Raw genomic sequence first — 16,402 nt, 5'->3', positions numbered from 1 at the left:
CCTTAAATCCCTGAGACTCAGACTCCTACGTTAGCTTCCCAGTTTTGAGTTTTTATATTTGCAAAAGTTTCTCTCCATGTACAAGAGCTTTAAGAGTTTAGTGGCTGCATTTAAAAGGAAAAAAATCTTATGTATAAATAATCTATGAGATAAGGCTTTTAGAAAAACGAGAGACTTTCAGACTTAAGGGAGGATCGGCAATCACAAAAACTCGTCAGATTTCATACATCACTGATGGCACTCAGTCTTTTAGTCCCTGGCTCAGACCCTTTCTCACATTGTCACCAGTGTTTCTGATCCAGATCCTCTGCTCAACCAGCTGTGCTGGCAACATGGGTTCCCAAAGCTGGAAAGAAGGCAAAGGGCTGCGCTGCAGCCAGTGTCTCCTACCAGGAGGTTCTGTTTAAAGGAAGTCTCTGGAAAGTACATCTCTGCTGCACCTCTCACACTGTCATATGAAATGTGGCAATAGAAAATAACTAGAATCTAATAGGCAGCTGCAGGTTAACCCATGCAATCATCTCTCTCTAAGTATCATTATTCTCTTATCCTGAAATAAGAGAGAAACGTGTTGGCTGTCATTTTTATTTTAAGAGTTAAAGAACATTCTGTCATTCCTTCAGAAGACATTATGCTCCTAAGAATAAATGTCATGAAAGGACTATGAATAAGCAGTACACAGAAGAGTCATACTGATTCTGAACAACACAGCCTCCCCACACTCCTCAGCAAGTGTTAAAACAGCAAAGAGAGAGCAGCAAAGGCTCAGCTACATGAAACAAATGGCAGCACTGAACACAAGCTGAAATAGTGTGTTCTTATAAATAATTGAACTTACAGCTGTTGGAATAAACAAGCATAGCACATTTCATATGCAATATCGCTGTCTTTTTTTTTATATGGTGCTTGTTTGTTTTCTTCCTAATGGGTATATCTGGGGCATGTGCCAAGTTCTGTGCAATTTAGCAGTAACATGTCACTGCATAGATAAGAAAAGTCAAATAGGAAATGTAAACCGGGAGATGTGGCTTTAAGAAACCAGATGCTTTTGAATCAAGTCATCTTCCAGTCACCAACTTCAGAGTAAACAAAATTTACCAATAACCTGAGTTGAACTGAGTTCAAGGTCACCACTTTGGAACACAGGGCAGAAAAGGATCTCCGGGGTCATCAAAGCCTACTCCCATGCTATTGCAGGCAACTGTGTCATACAATCCTGGGCAGGAACATTTCAAGTTCCAGCTTGAAACTGGTAACATGGCCTGCCTCCACAACTCCTTTCTTATAGCTGGAACAAAGTTTCTGACTTGCAGCCTAAATTTAGTTTACAAACAGCTAGCACTCCACTGTTTTGCATGAACATTGTTTTTCTGTTTCAGTAGCACGTGTGCTCCCCCCTCCATGCATTTTCAGAAAGAGATCGCACCTCAGAGCCTTCATTTCACAAACCCATAAACAAATGTTTCCAAAGCAACTGGTCTGCATGTTGTCATCCAGCTCATTACAATCTAGTAAACAGCAGTAGGTTTTAAAAGGTTGGCAGTCCAAACCCTAAACTCTGCTTAATATCACAGAAGCAGAGCAAAGCCTACAGCTGGCACGCCCAAGAGCTGAAAAGGCAAGGTTTAAAATGCAGATCAGCTTCTTTGGTCCACTCTAATTCTGGCCTGCCTACTAGACACAGCTAGTTCAGACAGTGACTTGATGTCTACACAGACCTCCCTTGTAAAGAAACAGACTGGAAAAATTTCATCAGCTGCTGAACCCTCATTAAGTGATGAGGGCTTATACCTGCAGGGTTTCGGGGCTCAAAGGTGGCTCCTGCTTGAGTGAGCCATCAGCCTTCTGCTCAGCCACAGATCCAGGGCTTGTAAAACAGCAGTCCAGAGGGTTGCTTGGCACAGAGGAGACAAATTAGTAACTTGACATGCAGTGGGTCACTGGTTCCCTCTGAATAAGTTAACCACTCTTATCAGCAGCTTTCCAGTCAAAAACATTTCTTCTTATGACAATAGGTTTTTAAATGCGCTGTAACTGGGCTTTGACTTCCTCCTGAGTCTGCCATGACCACCCTTTATTTTTTGTATTTTGTGGCTGAGATCACAGTGACGTTAGCTGCAGCTTGGGTATCATCTGTGCCTACTAAAGAAACAAATGCTTTTGTGCCGCACCTATATGCCCAAGCAGCTCATAGAACATCGCAGATTCAGACAGAAAAAAAATCTGGAATATTTTAAAGTCTTGTACTCATTTTAGCAGGAGATCCAAGGCACGGCATCTGAGAACATTAGAGATGGGCTTTTCTGCTCAGATGTATCTGTGATAAGTACGCTAACACCTCATGAGCAGCCTGTGCATGGGAACTCTGGGCACAGCTCTCGGATTGCCAGCTCCAGAGGGAAAGCAGCAAATGATTTAACAGCCTGCCACAACCTGGGACAGTTCAGGACACTTAACTGAGACACAGGAACTCAAGCAGGGCACACATAGCTACTGAAACCACAATTTACAGTTAATAAGGGGAAATTAATTCAACGCCAGATTTACCTTTCTGCAAAAGGGAAATCTTTTGGGCAATCTGCAGTGACCACACCTAGCCACGAGGATGCTGGTTTTACACTTCAGCTGGAAGAAACAGAAGATTCATTGAGTTCCATCTGGTTTGAGACTGTTTGTACGCTCTGTGCAGCTGGGGTGCTGTGTGCTGTGCTCAGCTCTGTGTACACCTCTGATATGGGGCCACTTGTGTCTCTGCTGAACAATTGCTGTAAATAAACAAACCCAAGTTCCAGAAGCCCTAATTATGTATAACAATGGATCTATTCAGCCAACCACAGGATGGAGGGGCACACATACACTACATCGCATTTAATACAGTGAATGGCATTCTGTAAATACAATTAATTAGATCATCTAAACAACATCCAGCAGCTTCTCTTGCATGATTTTGTATAGTGAAGACTACAATGGCTGTTTTCACTGCTGTCATATGCTCCCAAACAGTGAAGTAGTAAATAAGTGGAAGTTGCATTAAGTAGAAATATCAATTAGAGACTGACTAGTGTCACAAAGTTCAGATCTGCACTAGCCTATTTTTTTGTGAGATGTTTGTAGAGAAAAGATTCTTGTGTGCCTCGGACATATAAAGCAGATAACTTTAATACTACAGATCACCCTATACAAACCCAGATACATTCTGGGATTCCTAGTTGTGTAAGGCAGAAGAGTTGCACTGGTATTGAATGCTCACACTGGCACCCATATCGAACAATTTTTATTCCCAACCTCTGCTAGCACTAGCTGTTTTCAAGCTCTGCACAAACCAACACTAAGCTACACCTTGCAAGCCATATAGCTGATACTATTACACACAGAGGGAAGATTCAAGCCTCTTCACGCAATACCTGAAATTAACTGAGCCAGCACAGTGCAAACAAGGTGTGTGTGTCAGTTGTATGGGTGTTTTACGATGGCTTCAGAATAAGCAAAACCAGTTTGAAAGTTGCTCTCATATAAACACAACTGCAATGACCTCCAAGAAACCACAGGAAAAGCTAAGTTTAGGCTACGCATAAGGGGACTTGGGCATACCCTACCTCCACCTATAGCCCTGTCAGAGGTGCACTAGAAGTTAGACAGGGTCATTCTCCTTAGCTTTTGCCAAGCTGGAGGCACTGCTACTCAGGAAAAATTCCCGCAGAACCAGTTCATCTACCTAAATATCAGGCACAAAAAGGTCCCAGCAAAACCCAGAAGGGCTGGTCACTGTCACGCATCCCAGGCCAGGCAATAAAGCCACGCCTGCCAGGGAGTCCAGGCTGAAGTCCTGGCTGGCTAACCTCACTGGACAGCACTGCCTCTAAAGCCACCTAACATGCTGGAATGGGGACACAGTGATTCCTCCTCTGCTAAGTACTGAAAATGTTGAGAGAAAATAAAACTGCTGGGTTAAGTAATGGTCTAACACTTGAAGTGTCTCCAGAAGTAGCAGGATGTCACATTCCAGAAACCAAACCTCATCCTTGCTTCCCTGACTCTTCCAGCCTCAGGTGACCAAGTTCCCTATTGCTGAGAGTTCCACATCCATTCTCACTTTCATTTTAGCAACAGCCTTGGAATCTGCTCTAGGAACCGCTCTCAACTACTCCTTCCCGTAAAATTAGTCAGGAGAAAGATGCAAGAATTTGGGTATGGAGGTGAGGACCTGACTGTTCCTCCAAAACAAAGCACAAGCCCATGTAAGCACAAGCCCATTTTAGATACCTCCCCTCTCTTTTCAAGCAGCAACTGGAAATACTTACACAAACAAGAGAAGCAATTTCAAAATCAGTTAGTAGTGCCACAACAGACCTACCCACTCACTGCATGTCAGCAATGTCAGCAGATGCCAGTGCCACGTGAAGTCCTGGGAGCTCAGCTCACAGCAGCTCCAGGAGATCCAGCTTCGACCAACTGGGAACAAACATAGTGCCCTTACCTTGATTCAGACTTTTCAGTTAATGGTGCCATTTTCTTAGTCCCTCGATTTCACCCCATACGAGGCACTAACGAGTTAAGGAACCCTTTCACTGTGCTGCCCAGTCACTTGGCTGCAGAAGTATAACAAGAAATTTGTGGAGGCCTCTCTCCCCCTCTCTGGCACCCTTAAATACTTTGCTCCTCCTCCTCCTGTGCTTTAATTAGCCAGCTGGTTCTTAGTCACACCATCCTGTCACTAGGCTTGCTCACCAGCAGCCACCCCCACCCAGCCTGCCTGTCACTCGCATGCCACTGTCATCATGCAAGACAGTGACTGTGCGTGGCTCCAGAGCTGGGGGTAGGAGAGAAAGTTGGGAGATGACACCCCGTGGTAGCAGGGGGACAGGAAGCGACAGGCAGACCCTGAAGAAATACTTGATTAAAGTACAGGGGAAGTACTTGAAAAAGCACTTTAATAACCAGGGAGCGTCTGCTTGTCAAGGGAGGGGTATTTTCATTAGCACTAGACATGACAGATCTTATTTCAATGGGTTGGAGCTGAAGGGTCAGCTAAAGTTTCCACACTTGGCAGCCCAGATTTGTCGCATAAACACCTCACGTGACACAAACTAATCACTTGCATGGCCACCCCACGGGGCATTAGCAACCTTTTGAGCCATAAGCTGTACTAGGATGTCCAAGTGTGGAACAACCCCACCACAGCACAGCCTGGCTCCCCCTTAGCCCGAGGCACACGCTGCAGGGGAAGCGGTGCCAGCTCTCAGGAGGGCAAGGGGCTGCTCTGCCTCTTGGTGAGGATGCTGTGGTAGCAGCACAGCATCATCTCTCCTTCCACAGCAAACATCCACACAACAAGTAACTGAGAACAGGACCTCCTGAAACCAGAACTTAGAGTTTGGTTCATGCAAGGCCAATTGGCAGTTTAATAGGGGAAGTAATTTGAAGAAGAGCCCCAGATCTCTCAGTACTGTCTTTGTCACCAGACCACAGCACCCAGAGCTTCAAGCACTGCAGGCTTTTGTGACTGACACTCCAGAGTGTCTTTGCCTGCAGCCTGTCTCCAGATTTTGATGCCTCAAACATGCACGTACAGGCACTGATCTATTGCCAAAATTAGGAATTGGAAAAAAATGTACTGAAAATCACTGCAAGACAGGCAGCTCAGCACTCAAGACCTAAAAAGCAACACTGATAGCAAGAGTTGCTGATAGTAGAAGGACACAGAGCAGAAGTTGCTACACTTACTGTACCTTTAGACTCTCAGTAAAGTGTTAGTGAAGGACACAGAACAAAGGTCTCCAAATACCCATGCGTATAAACCCCTACCAATGTGTTGTGAAATGCTGACTGAGATTCTGATATTCAACACAAGATGTTCTTTTTCCCCCTCTCCAATATACCTTTTGGTATCACAATACCTATCCCCCACCAAATGAAGCATTTATTATCCAATATAGGCATAGCTCTGATTCAGTAAACTGGCCAAGGGGCCAGAAGAGGCCAGAAAGTTCTACTTTATTTTTATTTATTATTTTTAAAGACCAATCCCACGCCTCAATGTGACCATGTCACTGGTAGTATCTGATTACAGAAAAACAAAGGGGCTCCATGCCTGTGTTTATTACCAAATCCCAAAAGACTAATGTTGGGGAGAGCTTGGATTTGGAGTTTTGATTTCATCTACCCCAAATTCAGGTCTGAATCTAGGTTTAGGCTCCAGCCCCTTAAGTCAGGTATATTTGGTTTAGGTGGAAGAGGAAGGTTTAGACATATTTTAGACATAACAGTCAAAATAAAGGACGATAGAAAAAAGTTCGAGTGGTCAGACCCTACTGTCCCCTCTACAAAAATAAAAAAGAACAAAAATACAACAAAAAAACAAACTGGGGGAAAAAAGTTGTTCTCACCAGTAAACTAGGAAAGCCAAGAAAAACAAACAAAAAAAAAACACACAAAGCAAAACACTACATTCTCCAAAGTAAACTCTGCAATCATCACCAGCTTCAATTACTTGAAGCAAACTTGTTTATACAACAGTGCACAATAGGGGACCTCCCTCACTACCCAAGATAACCTCCTTGATCTCCTCCTCAGGTCTGTTCTGGAGCCTGACCACGTGAGAGTTTCTATCAGCTGGGAGCCCTGCTTGTATGTAGCAGGGGGTTATAAACAAGCCTCTGACAGTTCGTCTTCAGTGACTGTGATTAAAGTGTCAAGAGAGCAGAAACCGTACTGTAAAATAATTCTCTCTAGTCAATGAGAGAATGGCAGCTCTGGAGAAGCAAAGTAGGGAAGGATCCAGCGGCTGGCCCAAAGCCAAATTCAGATTGGTAAATTTAGGTCAAGAATTGGGTCCAAAACACTTCTGGTCTTTGCAGAAACCAGCCTAGACAGCCTTCAAGTAGCTTGGCAAGGAGAGAAGAGTTTCTGCTACAGACAAACACTTGGATGGAAAACTGAAGGACTTTCACAGAAATCGCTATTCCACATGGGTGAAGGGAGGACTGGGCAGCACGCGCAGCACAGCCAAATGTCTTGTTCCCTGCCCCCCAGACGTCAGCCATGACTACAAGATATAAAGCTTTACGAAGTTTTGTTGCTGTTTTACCATCAACCCCTAGCAAGAGTGTAGTATCCATTGCAATCATCCCAGAACTTAGTGCTGCACAGCCACTGCCACATTATTCCCCACAATAACCATGTCTTTATTTCAACAGCTGAAGGAAAAGGCAAAATAGACTAAACAAGGAGGTCTTTGGCATAACAGAGACAGTTACCAGTTCTAGAATGTCCTGGACCACAGCTCTAGCCCCTGGACAAGACTACCCTCATCACATCTGTTTTGCTGTCACAGCCATTCATAAATCCTGTCACTGGAGGGAGTGGGTTGTTCTCATAATAAGCTACCCTGGAAAGCCTGCTGCACAACTGATAGTTTGTTTTGATAAACATCATACAGCCACACTTGTTCTTTTATGCCACCCCGATATGCCATGGGGCTGGATCTTCCCTGGTCAAAGAGAAACCATGAAAAGTAGTTTAGAAAAGAAGGTACTTTTGATAGATCCAGGAGATATTAAAAGTGAAAGTTCATTTGGTTCTGCAGATGGAAGACAATAGCAAACTTGCATCGTGCTCATGTTTTTAGTTCAGTTTCCTCTGAGAAACTGGGGTTTGAATTGCACAGCAAAGCTTGGCCAAAATAACACGCTGTTGCTAGAGTTACACCCAGCACCATTATCGAGCAAAATCACTCACCCGGAATCCTCGCCCTACTGGGCTGGAGCTTCTGCTGAGTTACAAAACAGCCTCTCGGGTTCTGGTTAGGATAGTTTTACAGCACTTCTGCTCAGAGATGAGCCCTAGCTTGCCCCAAAGCTCCCAACACCCAGATGCCCTTGCATGTCTCAGACCCGAGCCTGAAGCCCACAGTTCAGACCTCCCCAGCTGAAAGCTAAGGGAACCGGTGCCACCACGGAATGAAACACTGCAGCCAGCAGCCCCTGCAGCCTGCCAGCCAGCTCAGTGCAATCGCACAAGGACTCAGGAAGCACTTACAGCTGATCTGTGTGGCACGAAGGAGTTCAGACTGTCACCAGAGACTGAGCAAGGCTCCTTGCAATGATATGTACAGGCCTTTTAGGAACCTGAGACAGGAATGTAATCTGCTAGTAGGAACAAATTTGCAAGGCAGAAGTTAAGAGCTAGCAAGAGGCCCTGGTAACAGTAACCTGCGTATCAATACAGTGAAAGCAAGTACCCAGCTAAGCCTGTAGAGCAACAGCTAGAATATTGTTTCTTACAACTGGAAAATAAAAAAGGCATAAATTGGCTTCCTTGCTGGACTGAAGAACTACATGTCCCTTCTGGCTGTTGGAGATAAGGGACATGTTGTAAGAGTATTTAAAACAGCCAGACTTACTAACTGGTAGGGTTACAGCTGATCAGGATCTCAGGTCTGCAGCATCTTAAGAGAGCCTGCAAAGAGAGGCATGGCTCCTGCTGAACTGAGGACTCAGAAGGATTTGTGAAGCGATGCCTCACGCTGACACAAGCAGGGAGTGATCAGCTGTTGAGCAGCCTCCTAGCAGCAGTTTCTCCCAGATCCCACTGAGCTGCTCTCCTATTTAAACTCTCATGCATTAAAGAAAGTACAACCTTGCCCATCTACCTTGAATAGTTACTGATCTCGATCCCAGCGATCATGTATAATTAAAGGCCTGCTAAATGCAACATTGCAGGAGAAAAAAACAAACAAACTTAGGACTCAGCTATGCTTACCCAAATCCTAAGGAAATTAGTGGTAGTTACACCATACAACCAAGGAAACGTGCACCGTCACCTGCACATTAGCATCCCCAGCCCTTTGTACCCAACATTGCCACTTACCATTCAGGCAAAGTGGAAGCAAAACTTGCACTGTGATTTGTGGATTAGGCTCAGTGATCACTGGAGTGTGTGGCAAGAGAATGCAGGCTCTGATCCCCTACTGCAGAAAATGATGACACTTCCCAAAGTAAGCTTAGCTAACCAGTGTCCAGACTCCTCAATCCTTACTAACCCAACCAGCACCACATTTAATGAAAGGTACTGCTGGCTGTGAAAGTAACAGAATACAACCCAACCAATATTAAAAGCTGTGTAATAGCGCTAGCTATTTACCAGTGTTATTGACCTTTGTGCTGTAGAGCTTGAATCAACATTAAGGTTGAATCAGGAGAAAATCATCTCCTACATTACATGCAAGGAAGCTTTTTTTTTTTTTGTAAAATCCTCTTACCTTTTTTGCAGACTCAAAATACTCAGATATTTGGCACAGTTTCCAGGCCAGCAGATGAGCTTACTGGCTATTTGAACAACAGTGATTTTATATGTTGGTCCAGGGTAAAAAAAGGAGAGGTAGAACAGTAAAGAAAGAAACTAGCAGAAGCAGCAACAAAGAAAACACAGACTGTGCTGTCTACCCATCTCAGTATTTTCCTACAATGCATCTTCTCTGCACCCTAATAGCTAAAGACAAGTGAATATCAAATCAGAATACCCCCAGCTGGTTCTCTGTTCTCCAGGAACACAACCATACAGCCAAAAGAGGCAACATGTTTTCCAGTAGAGAAGCCTGTGCATTCATGGAAATCTGGTCCCAGCAGCTCTGCCCACTGCACTTACTGAATATGTCATTAACAAAGATCCAGCCCAAAACACCAGGCTGAAGAGAAATTTGCATTTGACTCTAACTTGGCCAGCTGGCTGGAATTATTAACCAGTTACATTTGTAATGATGAAAGCTAATGAGAGGATAGTCAGATTTCACAGTTCACAGCAAGTCACTGCCTTGTGGAGTTAAGAAAGGTTTAACAACCCCATCTCATTGATTCCTCTCACAAACTGGCTGCCACATAATGCTTTGAATGCATCAGTGAACTTTTATCTGTCCTCTAAGGGAAACACCTGAATATGTTTATTGAAAGTGTGTCCATGAAGAGGTTCAAGCCTAAGAGAAAAAACTAATCTTCCCCCATGCCCTCCCCACTGCTCCAATATTTCTTGTCAGAGCAGAGAAACAGCGACTGGATGACTAAGTAATGATAATGACTGCTGTTGAGTGCACTGCTGGGCTCTGATTAGATTCTTCTTGGCTTCTAAATAGATTAAAAAATAACAGCAAGAAGGCTGTTTGGAAAGGCAGGACTAGCCTATTAGCGCCAGTACAGGGCTCAGTCAAGACACTCCTGGGTCATTATGCAGAAAGTCCAGACCCTTTGCCATGGAAGCTTGGAATGGAGTAAACAAAGATGTTGCCTATCAGGCTATGAGCTGCTCCCACAACCCTTTGTGTCAAATGTCCCTTAGACCAAAAAACACAAGGAGAGCTCTGGGGCACTGAAGTTCTCATGTCCTACACTAACTACCCTGTACTGAATAAGCAAGAACTATGAGTCTATGAGCAAACTGGGAAGACGTTAAGGAAAACATTTGAAACACACTGTCCCTTCCAGCATCTCTGCCTCATCAGCTCTCCATCTGTTCCCAGAAGTTCAATGGAAAACATGAAAATGCCATTTTCCTGCTTTCTACAAACTCACTTTTACTGCTCTGGTTTCTGGTGCAGCATGGCACTGTTTAAACCCCTTTTGCAGTGCAACACAGGTAGAGCTGGTGTGATCAGCTGCCTGTAGCCAAAATAATGTTTTGTGCAACATCTTCCTCTAAGAGATAGTCAGGTGAAGTAGTGGAAAGAGGTCTTTTTGCACTTCACAGCATCCTGAATAACCTTCAGCTTTCACTTGAAGCAATGAATTAAGGAACTGAGAAAGGCAACAGCTACTGACCCGCAAGCCCTGGGAAATCCAGCCACCAGTGAGAACAGCAGCCCTTTAGCATTCTCTGCAACTGTTCTCTGCATGCACTTAATATTTTAACAGGTAGTTTCACTCTCTTTTGAGAGAAAGAAAAGAATCAACATCTAGTCTAGCCTTGGAGTTGCTTAGTAGCATTTTCCACACCTTGCTCCTCCACATACGACAGCAAAAGATACGATCAGGATTTACCCACTGTGTTCTCCTAGGTTGCAGGTCATGGTAAAAAAAAAATAATACAGTGCCCTAATTAGATCTTAAACAATAAATGCAAACTAGCATGGTGTGTGTGTACTCTCCCGCATTCCCATAAGCTTCTGGAAAAAGGAAGAGTCAGACCGAAGAAGAGATATGAGCAACCCTTGAGAATCATAGGGTCAGTATGTATGCAACTCTGGCACAGAGATAAGCATCAGGTACAGTGTTACGTGGGGAAGGAGTCAAGATGATCGTACCAAGCTGAAGTTTGAGATCACTAGAGCATCTGTACAGAGAAAAGGGAAGGGTAGAGGCAGGAGAGACTGCTCCCCTGATGCTTTCAGTCTCTTTAGAGAGTAAAATATATGTAGCACAAAGAAGTTGTATTTGCCGCTTCTTGGATGCAGCCCTCCCAGTCCTCACTGCAATTCCAAAATATAACCAGCACCATATGTTCTTGACCTAGACTAAGTCACAAAGTATCTGCTGTTTATTCTGATCCTGGTGACAACAAAGGATATCACAAGTGCAGATAACAAGTGAGGAACATATCTGAGAACATATCCAAAGATACAATAAGTAAATTAGATAAAACATCGTAGTTCCAGCAAGGATCAAATACATCCAGGAGTCACCACAAAATAGCACTTAGAGCTTGATCCTTTTTCAAGCACTGGAGCTTTTGATTGGTCACCTACAATAAACCCCAAATGATACAGTGGTGCTCTGACCAACACAGCTTTCTGCTGCACAGCCCAAGTAGACTGTTACTAGGAAGAAAACTCTTTCACTGCTGAAGTGAGAAAGCAATAGATACAATTTTGGTGCCCTAGGTCAGGATTAGGTCTCTAAGCCATGTGCTCCATCCCCTTCCCTTCAGGGTACTCACCACAGTCGACAAACTCTTCAGACCCAGCTGAGAAGGATGGGATCCTCCACCAGTAACTTCCACTCCAGCTTCTTTTCACATGCAACTGTTCTGTTACAGCACATACCTACAAAAGGTAAATGGGGAGAAAAGATGAGTGCCACTGGTCCGGCTGCTCAACAAAACTACAGAGAGGTCTGTACCAAAGCAATCAGCTGTTCACAGAAATAGCATTACTTTCAGGAAAAAAAAATCCCTCTACTCACCATGCAGGAAGCATAGTTAACATAAACAGCAGGCTGCCCAGATCCACATCATAGCATCATCCCCTATGTGAGAACTAATGTTTTGGGTTGTCTCCAGGGAAGGCTGAAACCACATCCGTTTTCCTGCCTTTCTGCTGGAGATCCCCCCAAGCAGCAAGGACAGCTGAATAGCAGAAATACTCACGCCTCCCCACAACCTACAGTCTATTTACTGATGTAAATCACTGCTGATATCAGCTTAATTTAATATACTTGTTCGCAAAAATGCAGAGAAAGAGGAGTGAATACACATCTTATTCAGCTATCCCTGATGCATGAATAGGCTTGTCTGATACAGAGCCTAGGCTGGGAGTTGGGGTAGCAACAACTGTGAGATGGGAACTCCCTGACACAAGGAGCAAACACCCTCAGAAAGAAGGGGAGAGGCACTAAGAAACACATATCAGTTTCTCTTCAGACATTCTTTGGTTAGGGTATACAGCTAGACAGACAGCCATGGAGGCTGAATTTGCAGAGGACAAATTCCCTTTTAGTGGGTTGATGGTTACTAAATGTGACAATTTAACTCCAGTCCAGTATTAAATCTAAATGGTCAGATTTGACATTGATTTGATAGATGGCTGTGCAGCTTTATTGTTTCACTCAATAACATTAACAGCAGCCTGGCTTTAGTAAGCTGTTTTTGCAGGTTGATTTATAAGGTAAATATTGACACCATTCAACTTTAATCATGTCATTTATGGCATTGAACTAGTCAGTCTCCATAGGTTTCTTCTGCACTGAATGGAGAGGGGGGTTCTCCAGTGGGCAATTCAGCCTCTTCCCCCACGCTGCCTTCTTGGCACTTGCCTGTATACAATTTTATAAAGAACTTGGGGAGACCAACTGACCAAGTTACATGCCCACATTGGAAGACTAAACAAATCCCCATGTGTGCTTTAACCAAGCTCTGAGGGCAGTGGAATCACGTTTCCTTGGACAAGCAATGCAGGTCCAGATCCTCCAAGGGCCTGGTATGACACCAGCCTGTCAGCCAGCGAGCCTCGCAGGTTGGATGTACTCGTGACCGTACAGGGTGCACATGAACATGGCACAGAGAAAACAGAAGGTAAAAAGTCAGATTGCAGCAATCGTATTTGGGAGCCATCTCAGAACATGCTCACATGGCGCCAGTAATAACTTCAAAGAAGCTCATGATTTCATTAAGGAACCACTGACATCCTGAAGAATGAGCCTAGGAGAATCAGGACAGTTTTTCAATAAAACTGGAGCAGTTCTAGGAAGACACAAGATGAAACAAATCAGAGTTTTCTGTCCAGGACAGCCTACTAATTCCATCTCCAACAGTTAAAAAGGGACAGATGAAAGTACCCAAATATCTCCCTACATTAAGCAGCACACTTGATTATTTGATAGCACTGGGAAGACAGCTTCCTATAAAGAGTTAACACTCCAGTTACAAGGTCAAGTCTGGTTTTGCTGGGAGACAAGGAGCTGCCATGCTGGCACAAACTGCTGTTTGTTTGCTCTTCCAACCTGACCTGTCCTTGCGAGTTGGCAAAAGGCTGAAGCTGGCCTGAGTCCCAGCTACCAAAAGCTGCCCAAAGCAGAGAATGTGTTGGACTAGCAGCTAGGTGGAGAGAGGGAGGAGAGAATAAGCAGTACAAAAAGCAACTGATAGGATCTCCTCTGATGCTGGGAGCTGCTCTGGAGAAGGCTCCCACCTGGCACACAGCCACGGAGCACAGGAAGATGAGGGAACACAGACACCAACTGTGGTCAGTTCAGTGTCACAGTCTTGAAGAGACAGCTCAACATTCAAAGTTCCTCCTTGGAAATATGCCTCACATTGGCTACTGGAGGACTATAGGAAATTATTTTTGGTAAAAATCAATTTAGGATTGACAAGAAGATTGAGCTTGGACAAACACTGTGCCCACTATAGTCAGTGGCAAAACTTCCTTTCCTGCCAGTGGTAGCAAAACTAGGGAACCCAGCAGTGCAGAGATGAATTTTAACATTTTAATTATGTTAAAACTCCAGCCATATTCTATGTTATGTGCTGTTAGAATTTGATCTCTGCTGTAACAGAGGAGTCGACTGAAGGAGTCTGCTGGAAGACTTTGCACTGAATAGTGCAAAAGCTACTTGACAGATCCTATGTGAGCAGCTGCCAGGCCCCCCAACAGCGACTGAGCCACTGGGCCAGCCACAAAATCAGCACACAGGAGCACGTAACCACGCCAGGGCTCCCACCCAGGCACTTCGAGTGTATGTGGCCATGTAAGAGGGGAGTGCTGAAATCAAGCAAACTGAGGGGAAGAAAAAAAATATATTTAAAACAAAAATCCAACAGTGATGGTGAAGTCTAAACACTCCTTGAGTTTACAACATTCCGATCCTTAATTCATTAAATCACTGCTGCTTATGGCACACTGCAGTACAACCTCAGCTGGTCCCAGTACCAAGACAGGATTAGGGGGCATTTCACAAGACACAGGAAGGGGATAGCAGGAACCAGATGGGAATGAGCAGCAAGTACAAAAGTAGCAAGGTCCACGATTTTACAAAAGTGTTTCTTGAAGCTGCTCTATTCATGCTGAGGGCTGTTACAATGCCCTGGTAGCACAAAATCAAACTGTCCAGCTCTTTTTCCCTTTCTCAGATCAACAACCAGTAACCTAGCACTTCTTAAAAGGGCTGGCCACAGGCCACACTTGCTCAAACCACATCTCCATGGAGAAAGGAACATTGCCAAAAGCAGAAAGGAGAGGTGAGAAACAGGAGAGAACTATCCCAAACAGAAGCCAAGCATGACCCAGCAAGACAAGCCTATGTGAGCCCAGGTAACCCCTGATCCACTGTAGACATGGACACATCCTCAGCACACTGCTATCCATTGATTTTTCCATTCTTCACAGCTTGAGCTCCTGCAACCACAAAGCAGACCGCACAGCTTCCTGTCCCCTCCTAGGCAGCAATGGAAAAACCCTGTCCAAGTGATCTCGCACCTGAGCACGACAGGAGGGCAGCAGACACACACAGAGCCTCAAGCCCAAGAACTAAAGGTGCCAAGCAAAAGAAACCCGGGAGTTCCACATTGTTTCCAAGGTAAAAAGAGAAAGGGGTTGACCCTGCTTGACTTCATCATGTTGTTTGTCCAGGGCCCTGTGCTTTGCGCACTGAGCTGCAAAATCAAAGCAAGTACAATGGCAATGAAAACAATCAAACACATCAGCGTGGGGCCAGCTTTGCAATGGAAAAGCAAAGGTTTGGAAAGAAAAAACAATACTCAGATTTAAAGGCCATTTCTACAGCCATTTCGGAAAAGAGCTGCTTGAAGTTGTTAAGATTAGCAGGATAACAATATTTTTATTTCGCCATTGTCCAGCATAAGAACAGGCAGTCCATTTTCCAAGGAATCTAAATGGACAAGACGGATGAAGGGGAAACACATTCATAGATGAGGAGTGATTTGACCCCGATCACATAACACCAGGATCAGTGCCAGGAAGAAACTGGCTCCCAGCACAATGCTTTTCACTAGTCCATACTGCTTCCAAAGCTGGAAGCAGACACCCATCTTTTGGGCCTAGCTAGAGAAACTGAAGGTGTTTCCATCACAAGGTGCCTGTCACCATCCCATCAGCTGTAGGTTAGCAGACTTCGCTCATGTGCATTGTGCAGCTGGTAAAGCTGTGAGCAAATATAGCAACAAGCAGGAGCAGGGAAGGGAAGACGAGGGTAACATCTTCAGCCAGAGCAATTACTTTTGTTCATGGCCTCATATGGTCATGTTCAACTCTGGAAATCATAAGACTGGTGGTTCAGATAAGAACAGCTATCAATGCATCTTTTAAAAGCATCCTATCTGAACCACTCCATCATGTGAGTTCTAGTTTAATTAAGTCACATCCAACAAAAATGCTGTCCTTAGCTAATGCAGCAAAGATGAGATTCTGGATGCGTTTTAGCTAATTATAGTTAGGACTGAATCAGCTTGTTATTGACAAACCATCTCCAATGTTATTGGCTGTTAACTTTTTGTTAGATTTTACCAAGCTGTTTGTACGTCACCTATATGGACTGCTCGTGGACATCAGGCCAGTCCCTATCAGATGACCAGTGTTCAGGGTCTATGGACTGAATGACTCACAGAAGACTGCTTTGGGCCAAAAGGAAGAGTAAAAAGAACAGTGATATTATTATGAATCTGCATTCAAGGCCAAACCCTG

General features: G+C 44.4%; 1 protein-coding gene across 50 annotated transcripts in view; it reads right to left on the bottom strand.

Moving 5' to 3' along the window:
• Nucleotides 1–16,402, bottom strand: part of SORBS1 (sorbin and SH3 domain containing 1) — a 235,428-nt gene that overhangs the window by 70,864 nt on the left and 148,162 nt on the right. For 21 of the 50 annotated variants that reach the window (XM_072040126.1, XM_072040127.1, XM_072040131.1 and 18 more), the window contains one exon: nt 11,923–12,028. Coding sequence is in view for 29 of the 50 variants with exons in the window: in XM_072040132.1 (XP_071896233.1) it covers nt 4,478–4,509 (32 nt within the window). In the remaining 21 variants the exon portion in view is untranslated. Of the gene's footprint in view, nt 1–4,477; nt 4,644–11,922; nt 12,029–16,402 lie in introns of those variants that run through there. The other 29 variants (XM_072040119.1, XM_072040145.1, XM_072040148.1 and 26 more) reach the window with 8 other exon arrangements.

Source organism: Anas platyrhynchos, chromosome 6 (assembly GCF_047663525.1).
Source record: "Anas platyrhynchos isolate ZD024472 breed Pekin duck chromosome 6, IASCAAS_PekinDuck_T2T, whole genome shotgun sequence".
In the NCBI taxonomy this organism is placed as follows: Eukaryota; Metazoa; Chordata; class Aves; order Anseriformes; family Anatidae; genus Anas; species Anas platyrhynchos.
Note: the sequence above shows the minus strand (reverse complement) of the source record. Positions and strands in the feature narration are given on the sequence as shown.